This window comes from Mobula birostris, chromosome 10 (genome assembly GCF_030028105.1).
Source record: "Mobula birostris isolate sMobBir1 chromosome 10, sMobBir1.hap1, whole genome shotgun sequence".
Classification (NCBI taxonomy): Eukaryota; Metazoa; Chordata; class Chondrichthyes; order Myliobatiformes; family Myliobatidae; genus Mobula; species Mobula birostris.
The window spans coordinates 8,895,913-8,909,979 of record NC_092379.1 but is presented as its reverse complement, the minus strand read 5'-3'; the positions used below and the strand labels follow the sequence as shown (position 1 = coordinate 8,909,979).

General features: G+C 47.4%; 1 protein-coding gene across 1 annotated transcript in view; it reads right to left on the bottom strand.

Annotated features, from left to right (window-relative positions):
• LOC140203799 (spectrin beta chain, non-erythrocytic 1) overlaps positions 1–14,067 on the bottom strand; it is a 202,318-nt gene that overhangs the window by 171,240 nt on the left and 17,011 nt on the right. The window contains exons 6-9 of the mRNA XM_072269879.1: positions 13,195–13,275; positions 8,141–8,256; positions 3,869–3,981; positions 597–784 (exon numbers count right to left, since the gene is read on the bottom strand). Of these exons, the coding sequence (XP_072125980.1) occupies positions 597–784; positions 3,869–3,981; positions 8,141–8,256; positions 13,195–13,275 (498 nt within the window). The remainder of the gene's footprint in view (positions 1–596; positions 785–3,868; positions 3,982–8,140; positions 8,257–13,194; positions 13,276–14,067) is intronic.

The window sequence follows — 14,067 nt, the reverse complement described above, 5'->3', positions numbered from 1 at the left end:
GTTGTTAATTTTGCTCCTGCTCTATACCATTTATTTCACTAGTTTTAGTTCTATTAGTTTTGTTAAATCACTACAAGATTGTTCGTCTTTGCTGGTTTCACAACACAGGGTCAAAAGTTGCATTTCTGACTTTGGAAATGTATTATTTTGAAAGCACGTCATACAGTCTCAACTCTGTGTACTCGATCTCTGACTGGTTTCGGCAAGTGATATCCAAACTTTTCCTAAACGTTGAAGTCGAAATCACATCCTTCACTTGTGCTGGCAGCTCGTTCCACATTGTCACCATTTCCTGAGCGAAGAAGTCCCCCCCCCCCTTCCATATTCCCCTTCAGCATTTGTCCTTCCACCCTTAGCCCATGACCTGCAGTTGCAGTCCCACCCAAACTCAGCGGAAAAAGCCTCCTCGCATGGGTGTAATGGGGCAGTATGCGCTCACTGGACCAGAGGAGCCTGTTACTGTGTTTTATCGCTAAATAAGCTGAAAAATATATTGACAACAGGAAATGGGAATTATAGAGGACAGAAATGAGCAGAAAGGCTAAATCTTCACCATGACAAATATCGGCCACCGTCACTACAGTATCAGTACCTACTTGAACGGTTTCTCCACGGTGCAGTAGCTGGTGAACACTTGGAGCTGCTGCTGGACTCCGGCCAAAGAGTTTGCAAAGCGTTGGTTGCTGATGAGGGCGATGGTTTGCTCGATCCACTCCAGCAGCTCGGTTGCCAGTGCCCCGTACCTCGCGATGATCTGCTCAATCTCCAGCGTGTTGTCCAGCACCTGTCACGAAGGAGGAAGAGAAAGAGAGAGAGAGAGAAAGAGAAAGAGACAGACAGGCAGAGGGGGAAGAGAGATATACATATAGAGAGAAAAAAGTTGGACAAAGTGAGAGAGGGAGAGAGAAGGGGGAAAAGAAAGAGAGTCAAGGGGGAGAGAGAAGAGGGGTAAGGGGGTGTGGGGGAGGGGGCAGAGAAGGGTGAGGTGCGAGGGGGTGAGGGGGTGAGGTGCAGGGTGAGGGGGTGAGGTGGGAGGTGAGAGGAGGAGGGAGGCGAGGTGGGAGGTGAGAGGAGGAGGGGTAGGAGGAGGGGTGGGAGGTGGGACGAGGTGGGAGGTGGGAGGTGGGAGGTGGGACGAGGAGGGACGTGGGACGAGGTGGGAGGTGGGACGAGGTGGGAGGTGGGACGAGGTGGGAGGTGGGACAGGGCAATTGAAAAGAGAGGGAGAGACAGAGACCGTGGGAGATCCTGAACGGAGCCAGACAGAGACATAAAGGAAGAGGAGAGCAAGGGGAACCAGGGGAGGCGTGTGGGTCAAGTGCAGGGTGGAGCAGCGAGGCAGTGGACAGGTGCACGGAGCAGACACCAGTGTGCAGATAGAGACAATCGGGGCCACTTTCTCAGGTGCAGGAGTGCAACACGGCATGGTCTGCAGCTGAAGACCATTCACCTCAAGGGTCAACATGTTGTGCATTCAGAGATGTTCTTCTGCACACCACTGTTGTAACGTGTGGTTATTTGAGTTACTGTTGCCTGCCTGTCAGCTTGAACCAGTCTGACCATTCTCCTCTGACCTCACTCATTAACAAGTCATTTTCACACACAGCACTGCCACGCCTTGGATTTTTTTTAAATGTTTTTCACGCCATTTTTATGAATTCCAGAGCCTGCTGTGCGTGAAAATCCCAGGAGATCAGTCGTTTCTGAGATACTCAAACCACCCTATCAGGCACCAACAATCATTCCATGGTTAAAGCCACATAAATCATATCTCTTCCTATTCTGATGATTGAACTGAGTAACAACTGAACCTCTAATACAGTGCATGCTTTTATGCGGAGGGGAGGAGAAGATGGCGGCGCAATGCAGCGCATGCGGCCGCTCCGAATTGATATCGTATTTGTTAAATAGGGGCCGTGCACAATCCTGATTTGATGGAGACGGACGTGAGAAGCATGGAGGAACACCTGGAGAAACTTCTGAAATACCCGCTTCACTGCCGCTGCTGCTGTGCGATCGAGAATCTCCGGAGGGGAAGGCCCCAAATCCTCAGCTTTGCCTATCGCCTATTGCCGGGGCCGGGGTTGAAGCGCTCGGCAGAGATGGTGCTCGGTGCTCGGTGTCAGAGGGCTGGTTGAAGGCTCGAAGTTTTCAGACGAACTCAGAGTCCGCTATGGTCGGGTGCTTCCAGGATGCTGCATCGGCAAGTTCGCGGCGCTGGAAGCTCATGGCAGGAAGAGTTTTTCCGTTCTACCATCTGCGTGAGGCGATGGGACTTTCGAGAGATTTAGAGACTTTTTTTTACCATGCCCATGGTCTGTTCTTCATCAAATTACGGTATTGCTTTGCACTGTTGTAACTATATGTTATAATTATGTGGTTTTTGTCAGTTTTTTTTTAGTCTTGGTTTGTCTTGTGCTTCTGTGATATCATTCTGGAGGAACAAATTGTATCATTTCTTAATGCATGCATTACTAAATGACAATAAAAGAGGACTGTGTGTCATAATCTAATCTAATTACTGCCACATGATTGGCTAATGAGCTATTTGAATCAATGAGGTGTACAGGCATACCTAATAAAGTGGCCACTGACTGGAGAAAGAACACAGAATAACAGAAGGAATAATGGAATAAAAGAAATGGTAGAGGAATGGCATTGGGACAGAAAGCAATGAGGAAATAATAGCTCAATAAAGCTTGGGGGAGGGCGAGGGAAGGTGAGGGAACTGAGTGGAGGGTGAGCAGGAGGGCGAGAAAAGGCAAGAGAGCATCGGACAGGGCAAGGGGGAGGGAGTGAGAGCGAATGAGGATGCGAGTACGAGAGAGCAAGAGAGGATGCGAGTGCGAGAGAGCAAGGGAGAATGCAAGAGCGAGAGAGCACCGTTACATGAGAGCGCACGGGCACAAGAGAGCGAGAGAGCAAGGCATAGCAACAGAGGGCAGATGCGATAACAGAGACAAGGGTTTTCCCTCATGAAGAGGATGGTCCAGAATGAAGAAACTGAGTGACAGAGGCAGTGGGTACTCCCAAGGTGACGACACCTTGTAACTGAGAATAAGTCGCAACGCACAAGACAGTGCGTGCTGGAAGACAGGTCGTGATTTCAACCAAGCAAGAGAAAGCAGGAATGGTGGATGTGAGTGCTGGGCAAGAACTCTGAGAAAAAGCATGGAGTTGGCTGTGAGAGACCAAAAGTGAGGAATCCGTAGCCCATAAGAAGAGACCTTATAAAGGCAGGAAAGGGGGCAGGGATGGTGTGGAGTGACAGGGGAAAACATCAGACTTCAGAAGCCGAGACGGTACTATAAACGTCAATATTGGGGAGTAATAGGGAGGCTGGAGTAATGACGGAAGACTCCACTGGAGCAAGTGGCAGCAGCCAGTGTCAGAGGAAAGAAAACACAACAGTGGAGAGTAAAGCAAATTCTGGTGGAAAGAGAGAGAAAGAGTTGGTTAAACCAGAGCTAGGAGGGTAAATCTGAGCAATCAAGGGGCAGCTGACTGAGAGTTGGGGAGAGGGAGGGTGCAGGCCGATGGGCGTGAGGAACAGAGGGAGATGAGGAGCAGGTGGTGAGACAGGATGAGCAGTGAGGGGAGGGCTGATGAGAATGGGAAAGGAGATGCCACAGTTGTGGGGCAGGGATGGATGTTGGAAAACGAGACCATGGGCATCTGAGTGCAAAGGATGGACAGGAAGCTGACCAAAGATGAGAGGTCACAGAGGAGCTGCAGCCCATTAGAGAGGTCTGAGAGTGTGGGGGTCAGTGGGTCACTGGCCGTGAACTGTCAGGGTCTGGCACTGAAATCTCAGCAGGTACCTGAGAGGCAGGGCACTGAGTGGCTCTTTCCACCTGGAAGTACCCACCTTGCCAATTCTCTTGCCCTCTACAGCTAGCGCCTTCATCTTGGAGAAGTAATGGTAATAGGACACCACGTAGGTAATGATGGACTTCTCGTCTGGGTTCTCGGTGTTCACATCTGGAAGAAGAGCAAGAGATTGAAAGCAAGAAACACAACCAAAATGCTGTTGGAACTCAGCAGGCCACTTAGCCTCGATGGAAAAAAGTACCATAGATGCTGCCTGGCCTGTGAGTTCCTCCGGCATTTTGTGTGTGTTGCTTGGATTTCCAGCATCTGCAGGTTTTCTCCTGTCTGTGATTGAAACCAAGAGACCAGCCCAGACATAATTCAGAAAATGTGCAGCTCGGGCGGTTGATAGTTGAGTTGAGCTGTTCTCCGATCTTGGCAAAATGTACTTGCAAATGTTCTGTCACCAGACAAGGAGACGTTACCTGTGTGCTGTTAATCGTGGTCTGTCCTCCGAACGCTTGGCCTTTATATACTTATCAGTCAGCTGACTGGATGTCATTTCAGGAACCCAGTTGTGACGTGGAGAGGAAATCTCATCGCTGATTGGCTGCATGGCAAACAGTGTGCGTTGTGGTCTGGAATTTGCCCACATCGGCTCATAAGTAGGATCGAGATCTATACACTTGTTTACAGAATTGTTTGCAGAAAACCGGGCTTCTAGGAACTCTCTCGTATGCCGCGTCTTTGCTTGTGGCATGACTTTCACCGATGCCCGGTCGAATTTGTGTCCCTCTCGATCTTCATGGGTAGAGACTAGGGAGAGTTGGCCATGTTAAAGTCCATGGATCCTTGCAGAAGGTTTTCTCCCAGCTTGGCCAATATAATAGTTGCTGCAGTCCCCACGTTGGATCTTACAGGCCAGGCATTTGGAGGACAAAGGTGCACTGATGAGGACTCCTTGTATGGTGACAAAACGTTTGCAAGTAAATTGTGAGAATCACAGAACAATTTAAACCAAGCATGAGGTCAGCCTTCCTCATTATCAACAACAGCCTGGACCTCACTGTTTAAGCTGATGGAAGTTCCACTATTTCAACCCGTCGACAGTAGGGCATTGAGGTCAACGAGTTTTGCAATCGGCCTTCAACATGCACACTCAGCTTCTCCGGTCAAGATTAGTACGGAACAGAAATTGGCCCTCCTGCTCACTGGTCCATCCGCGAACAAATTTCCACCCTGTACGGCGCCACACAGGACAATGTGCGGACCTTTGAAAGACTGTCATATTTAGATCACTATTCCCACTTTTGCCACCTGCACAAGGTTCTTCAGCTTCCACCACTTATCTGGGAGAGGGTCCAACAGCTCTCTGAAACAAACCCTCACCTCATAATCTATTCAATCTCCGACTTCCTGTTAACCCACTTAACCTTCCTGTCCCTTTTTATTCAAAGTCATAGTCATACTTTATTGATCCCGGGGGAAATTGGTTGAAATCAAAACTTACCATCTTCAAATGCCTAAAAGTCACTCAGACTTTCCTGTTGTATAGACTTTGATTACTTGTTGAATACCTGATAGTCAAGTTACCTGCGTATAATGCTCCTTCGGTTCACATCTTTTGGCTTGATCACGAAACCATACATGTCACTTTTACTTTTTAAAGTTTTTTTTTTATCTTGGATGAGATTCTGGAACTGTTCGAGCCTGTGATTTGCAGTTTGGAGATCGTTTGGGTGTTCCAGTGCTCTGCAGTCTCCAAGAGGATTCCGGGAGGCAGAGGCAGCGTGCACGAACCTCATGGCGTGCAGACTGTGAGCCAATGTTCGACTCCATTTCGTCAATTAAAGCGACGAAGAGAATCGAAACATCGAGGCAAATGCAGAAGCTTGAAGATTGTTTGGGTGCTTCAGCGCCCTGCAGTCTCCGTGAGGCAGAGGCAGCGTGAGCGAACCTCGTGGCGGGCGGGCTGCAAGATGGGGCGCAAGCTGGTGTTCAACTCCATTGCACTGAATCAAGCTTCCATTGTTCGCCGATTTAAGCGGCAAGGGAGATTGAAGCAGCAAGGCGAGTGTGGAGGGCGAGTGCCGGCTGCCTGTCTTATGGCCGATCTGCTACGGAGAAGGGACGGTCTGCCAATGGACCCGGACAGTGCTCCCCAGGTTTTTCTGCGTTTTGGATGTGAACTTGGACTATAGACTATTTTTCAGACTTACAGTTTTTTATATTCTGTGTTTTCTCACCTGATCTTTCTCATTTTTTGTTGTGCGGGGAGGGAGATTTGGAAGGAGAGGGGGGAGGTTGATGTGCCTGTACCATTTTTTGTTCGGCAGGAGGGATTTTGGGGTCGCTGTACCTGTTCTGTTTTTGTTTGTTTCATTTGTACAAGAGGAGGGATTTGGGGGCTGATGATTGTGCTGCCCTTCTTTTATTTTCTTTCTTCGTTTCATGGCTACCAAGAATTTTGAGGTGCTTTCTGGACTCCCAGGGTATCCAAAATTGCCCTGGAGCCTGGACTACATTATACACAGTTTCCAAGAGACCAGAATCAGATTTATTATCACCGGCATGTGACATGAAATTTGTTAATTTAGCAACAGCAGTTTGCAATACATAATCCAGCAAAGAGAAAAAAAATAAATAAAACATAATAAACAAGTAAATCAATTACATATATTGAATAGATTTTTAAAAACGTGCAAAAACAGAAATACTATATATTAAAAAAATATGAGGTAGTGTCCAAAGCTTCATGTCCATTTAGGAACTGGATGGCAGAGGGGAAGAAGCTGTTCCTGAATCACCGAGTGTGTGCCTTCAGGCTTCTGTAGCTCCTTCCTGATGGTAGCAATGAGAAAAGGGCATGACCTGGGTGCTGGAGGTCCTTAATAATGGACCCTGCCTTTCTGAGACACCGCTCACGAAAGATGTCCTGGGTACTTTGTAGGCTAGTAACCAAGATGGAGCCGACTAGATTTACAATCCTCTGCAGCTTCTTTCAGTCCTGTGCAGTAGCCCCTCCATACCAGACAATGATGCAGCCTGTCACGATGCACTCTGCGGTACATCTATAGAAGTTTTTGAGTGTATTTGTTGACATGCCAAATCTCTTCAAACTCCTAATAAAGTAGAGGCTGCAGACTGTGTTTGAACATTTGAAGCATTGTTGCTTAGTTTCTAACAATGCTTTGGCACCAGAAACCTGGTCGGAAGGAGAGCAGATCAGTGGAAGACCTCCTCAGTCATCTTCTCCTCGGCATAACCAACATGGTCATTCACAGGCAGTTGGCGGTGGGGCCAGCTTTGATCCATTCCGACAATTTTCCAAGGAGACAACTGTGCCCAGGTATCCCTGGAGAGGGAGTACACAGTGACTCCTGGCTCGCTGCAGGCTCTCCTTAATTTTTGGTCACCCAAGGAATGAGTACACCCTGGGTCTCTGGGATTGGCAAGGCAAAGAAGGCTACAGAGCAATTTCTGGTAAATAAGTTGCAAAGGTGGGTATAATATTCCCTCTACACTTTCCCATCACACACTCCCAGGATAGGGACAGTGTGGGTTAGATACAGAGTGAAGCTCCCCCTACAGTGTCCCATCACACACTCCCAGGGCAGGGACAGCACGGGTTAGATACAGAGTGAAGCTCCCTCTACACTGTCCCATCACACACTCCTAGGGCAGAGACAGCACAAGTTATATACAGAGTGAGTCTACCTCTACACTGTCCCATCACACACTCCTAGGGCAGGGACAGCACAAGTTAGATACAGAATGAAGCTCCCTCTACACTGTCCCATCACACACTCCCAGGGCAGGGACAGCACGGGTTAGATACACAGTGACTCTACCTCTACACTGTCCCATCACACACTCCTAGGGCAGGGACAGCACAAGTTAGATACAGAATGAAGCTCCCTCTACACTGTCCCATCACACACTCCCAGGGCAGGGACAGCACGGGTTAGATACACAGTGAAGCTCCCTCTACACCGTCCCATCGCACACTCCCAGGGCAGGGTCAGCACATGTTAGATACTGAGTGAAGCTCCCTCTACACTGTCCCATCACACACTCCCAGGACAGGGACAGCACAGGTTAGATACAGAGTGACTCTCCCTCTACACTGCCCCATCACACACTCCCAGGACAGGTTCAGCATGGATTTTCGGACATGTGGAACTGGTATTTACTGCCAATGGGTAACCTATAGCTTGGTTGGACAATGCAGCATCACCCGCACAGTCTACAGCACACCACACCACAGATCAGCAACGCAACACAGACCCTCACCCAGGGAAGAGGTTAAAGCGGGATACTGGGGTCGTACCTTCAGGATCGAGCAGCTTGGCAACACCCAGTCTCTGCTCAGCCACACTGAATGCCTGCTGGAGGTTGAAGGTCGAGTTGGACTTCTGCAGCTTGCTGAAGTCAATAAGATCTTGCCTGAAAGGGTCAAACATGCAAACATCACAAATCCCGGAGGTCTGCCGAGATTCAGAGTTACGGAGATAACAGGACGACAGGGAAGATGGAACCTAGGATCAGTAGAGGAGGCAGGGTTATGGAACTGGAGATGTTATAAGCAAACAGGAGTAGATCACCCAGTCTGGGGTGTTCAACTATTTAATAAGATCCCAGCTGATTTGAATGTAACCTCAACTTTGCTATAAACTTTCATCCCTGTAGGAGCCACATATCTATTTTCTATCTGTGTTGTAGTTTGTGTTGCACGTTTATTATGGGCAATTAGTCATGTGGGTGGGGCGTTTTAGAAGCAAAGAGTTTATCTTTTGTCTTTGGGGGCCAGTCTGGTTTTGTGTTGAGTTAAGGGAGTGAGCTAGGGGGTGATATCTTTTCTGTTAGCTGCCAATGAAAGCTTAAACACATTTAAAATCGCTTGAATAGGTTAAATACGTTTGAATTTTCTTGAATATATTTAAGAACACTTGGCTTAAGTGCATTTAATAACTATGACTGTTTATTTTGTTATATCACTAGTTTTATTAGCTTCAAAGTTCAAAGTAAATTGTTATTATCAGAGTATATGTATGTCACCACATACAACTCTGAGATTCATTTTCCTGTGAGCATACTCAGCAAATCTATAGAATAGTAACTATAACAGGATCACTGAAAGATCAACCAGAGTGCAGAAGACAACAAACTGTGCAAATCCAAACGTAAATAAATAGTAATAAATAACGAGAATGTGAAATAACAAGATAAAGTGTCTTTAAAGTGAGACCACCAGTTGTGGGAATATCTCAATGGATGGGCAAGTGAATGTAGTTGTCCTCTTTTGTTCAAGAGCCTGATAGTTGAGGAGTGGTAACTGTTCTTGAACTAGGTGGTGAGAGTCCTGAGGCACTTGTATATTCTACCTGATGGCAGCAGTGAGAAAAGAGCATGGCCTTGGTGAAGATGTTTGATGATGGATGCTGCTTTTCTAGGCAACGTTTCATGTAGATGTGCTCAATGGTTGGGAGGGCTTTACCTGTAATGTACTGGGCGGTATCCACTAACTTTTGTGGGATTTATCCCATCAAGATAGTTTCTTTGCTCATTTCTTAATTAAAGATCGAATGTATTCTTAGACTTTGGAACTTTGTTATTGGAATTGGACAGTGTGTCTTACAGGGTTAAAACCCACTTGCCCCCACTGTACTTAGTACCCAAGCAATGCTGGTTTGTTCAAGGAACTGCTACAACCCCCTTGCTCATTGAGAATCTGTTTCTGCCTTTAAAACATTCTGTTTACTTAATCCTTTTAGGAGTTCCAAACACTCTCCATCACTGGGAGCAAGAACATGGTCTGATCTGTCTTGAGAACCCCTTTGTTTATCAACTGTAACCTGTAGTTCCAGATACAACCACAAGAAGAGGCATGCTCTCCACATGCGCTCTGTCCCAATCACAGAGGATCTTGTACGTTTCACCAAGTTCTCCTCTGGATCCTTGAGTTGTGAGGGTCTCTGCCTCCACCATCCTCTCGGGGTGACTGTTCCAGATTTCAGCCACCCTCCGGGTGAAAAGGTCTTCCTCAGGTCCCGCTATACCTCTTCCCCATTATCCAACTTCTACTGGTTTTGTTTCTCTGAGAACAGAGGAAGTGGTGAGAGAGGGCAGCCTATGGTATATAAAAATATAGGCTGGGTAGAGAAGTTAATGCTTTTGCTGGTGCTTGTGCGTGGGAGGGGGATGGAGGCTTTGGGGTTCCAACGTTTATCTGCCATTCATTCTTCGGGCTTTTCCCTCTGTTTTGTGGATGTCTGCGAAGAATAAGGTTATATACTTGATACATTCCCTAATACTAAATTGAACCATTGATAAAGAAACTTTTTCTCATAATAGTCAACTACGAAGTTTGCAGATTCAGAGGGGATATTGGATCAAAAGACTAGAAGACACAGGAGCAGAACTGAGCCATTTGGCCCTTTGAGTCTGCTCCACCGTTTCATCATGGCTCATCCATTTCTCCTCTCAGCCCCAGTCTCCTGACCTCTCTCCCCCCATCCCTTCATACCCCGACCAATCAAGAATCTATCTACCTCCGCCTTAAATATACATACAGACTTAGCCTCCACAACTGCCTGCCGCAATGTTGAATGATATGGGAGCCTGGAGATGGGGCGCGAGCTCACGATTGATTCCAATGCCTTTCTCCAACTGAGGCATTGAGCAAAATTGAAGTAGATGAGGACAAGGGCGGAAGACAGCCCGGTGTTCAGCGCCATCTCCCTGCGTTTGACCATTCTTCCTTTCCCTCCCGTTGGCTGCTGTCAGTGGAAATTGCAGGAGTCTTGCGGTCCACATTGCAAGGACCGATTGGAGAGGTTGTGGACACAATTCGGGGGACTTTCAGGCTCATGTTGCATGTGTTCCTGGATTCTGGTTACTCTTTTATTCCACTGGTTTTGAGCGATTTGATCGGTCTGGGGTGCTTCAGCAAAGAACGCTTTGCAATGCGACCTGCAATGGGGCTAGTTGTGTGGCACTGAACTGATCTAAAATGAACACTACTCTTTGATGTTTGATATTCTATGTGTTGTCCACTTACGCAATTTGTTCTTTTTTTTTTTTGCGCGTTGGGTGTTTAGTGTTTTCCTGATCGAGTTCCCTGGTGTTTCTTTGTTTTGTGGCTGCCTATAGGAGGACAAATATCAGAGTGGTATTCTGCATCCATACTTTGATACTAGATGTACTTTGAATCTTTGAATAGGGGAACTTCAAAGTGTATGTACACAGATCCTTAAAGGTGGAAAGTCAAGTCGATAAGGTGATATTAAAAAGCACACAGGATGTTTCTATTTATTAGCTGATGCACAGCATCCAAGAGCAGGCAGACTAAACTAGAATTCTATTCAGCTTGAGCACTCTGTCGAGTTGTGGACTCATCATTATCAGAATGATGTGTCTGCATTGGAGATGAGTGATTGACTTATTTATTGAGATACAATGCAGAACAGGCCCTCTGGCCCCTTCAAGCCACACTGCCCAGCAAGCCCCCGTTTTAACCCTACCCTAATCACGGGACAATTTACAATGACCAATGCCTTCGGACCGTGGGAGGAAACCAGAGCACCCGGAGGGAACCCACACGGTCACTGGGAAAAGGTAAGAACTCCTCACAGGCAGCGACAGGAATTGAACCCGGGTCGCCTGTACTGTAAAGCGTTGTGCTAACCACTACACCACTATGCCGGCCTCAGAGATTTTGGAATATTGTTACTGAGTTTAGATTGTGCAGTCTGGGATTGATTACTTTGGAATGAAGAAAGTGAGGGCAGTTTTAAGTGAAATATGAAAACGATTGGAACACAGAACAGAACACGACAGCACATTACAGGCCCTTTGGGCCACGATATTGTGCCAACCTTATCGCTCACTCTACTATCAATCTAACCCTCCTCTCCTTCATCATTCGTTCATTTTGTGCCATGCCATTTGACATGGGTGATCATAACCTTTCTGTGACCATGGCTGTTCTTGGCAAGTTTTTCTACACAGGTAGTTTGCTATTGCCTTCTTCTGGGCAGTGTCTTTACAAGACAAGTGACACCCCCTTCCCCCAGCCATTATCAAAACTCTTCAGAGATTGTCTGCCTGGTGTCAGTGGTCACATAACCAGGACTTGTGATCTGCACCGGCTGCTCGTACGACCATCCACCACCTGCTCCCCATGGCTTTATGTGACCTGATCGAGGCAGCTAAGCAGGTGCTACACCTTGCCCAAGGGTGTCCTGCAGGCTTGCGGAGGGAAGGAGTGACTTACACCTCCTTTGGTAGAAATGTATCTCCACCCCACTAACCTACCCGCTGACCTAGCCATCCATTTATCACCTATGTGCCTGTCTAAGAGTTTCTAAAATGTTCCATATGTATCTGCCTTGAGCCCTGGCAGGGCAATTAGGGGCTAAATTTCCCTTAACAGTCACTCCAAAACCAGACTGTGAACATACTGTATAACATTGAAAACCTACAGCACAATACAAGCCCTTTGGGCCACAATGCTGTGTCGGACATGTACTTACTTTAGAAATTTCCATACTCTTCTATTTTTCTAAGCTCCATGTACCTATCCCAGGAGTCTCTTAAAAGACCCTATCGTACCCACCTCCACCATGGTCGCTGGCGACCCATTCCATGCACTCACCACTCTCTGCGTAAAAAACTTACCCCGACATCCCCTCTGTACCTACTTCCAAGCACCTTAAAACAGTGCCCTCTCGTGATTTGAAGTAATGTTGGAATTGGAGGATAGGTGAGGACGTTGGTTTAAGCTTTGAGAGGCAGAGATCCACTCCAACACGCAGGAGGAACTCAGCAGGTCGGGCAGCATCCATGGAAACGATCAGTCAACGTTTCAGGGCCTGCTGAGTTCCTCCAGCGTTTTGTGCGTGGTGCTTTGACCCCAGCATCTGCAGAATATTTTGTGGTTAGAAATCCACTCCACATTGCGTCACTCGGATGTGTACGGAGTTGAAAGCTGCAGGACTCTGCACCCACTGGTGTAAGCTGTGATTACAAATGGGCAGCTCTTTTTTTTTTGGACGGGTCAGATACAATCTGATCTCCTTCCAGATTGCAATGTTCCTATGATTTCAACAATCCGAACACCAGTCCCCAGAGACTCAACCCTGACCCAAGCCTCAGCTCAAGAATTAGTCCAAGCACCAACACCAGTCCAAAGCTCAGTCTCTGGGTTCTAGGTTCTGGGGTTTGGACTCAGGGGGATGACTGCATGACCGGCTGCAAGCCCCAGAACCCTGAACCCAGAAAACGTCAAACCCAAATTCCAAGGCTCAAGGAACCAGCTCCCAGCCCTCAAACCCCAATGGCATAGGCCCCAACAAACCAGCCACCCGCCCCCGTGCCCCACACCTGTGCTTGTGGATAAGCGCATTAAATGCAAGTCCGTCCCTCCAGCTGCTGGTGAAGTTCTGGATGTTCACGCCAGGATATCTGTCAACGAGAAATCAGAAATACTTAGGCCAAGATTTTACTTGGTGGCTGAAAAGACAAACTTAATCAGCAACGGCGGTGAGATGGGAAAAGTATTCTGCACTTCAAACTTCCCACCGCATGCTCCAATTGAACCTCACTCTCTTTCCCCCTTTTAAACAATGGACTTGAAGCAATTACAATTTCTCCTTCCATAGATGCTGCACTTCCTACATTTTTTTTATTTTAGGGAGAAAAAATCTGTTTTTTATGGTCCTTGGGATAAGATGCCCAGTGGGATTGGGTACTGATTGCAGTAGGTGCGGCAATTGTGACTTCCGTCGTTAGGATATCCAGGAACGGGCACGGTCAGGTATTGTGAGGAGGTGGATGGGGTGTACTGTCCTGAGAGACAGTCACCACTAGCTGATGTCTCCGTGAAAGAGAATCTTATGGAAGCAAGCTTGGGGTTCCCATTAACCATTGCCAAGCCAAGTACACATGCCAGGCAAGGGCTTATCCCTCACCAAGGACCTAGGCAACACAGAGTACATCCATGCCAATGTAACCAACAGGAACTGGCACCTAGGTACACATTGCATTGCGATAGATTGCTGGTCTATTATCACTGCCATCTACAGTACCGTGCAAAAGTCTTATATTTACAAAAGTCATATATACAGTTAAAGTGCCTAAAACTTTTGCACCATTGTGTAATTGTCAACATGCAGTGGAGAGCTAGTATGTAAAGTTAGTGGGAGCAAAGGTTGTTGGGAATGGCAGGGTTTAGTGCTGCAGGAGGGGTGTGGGATG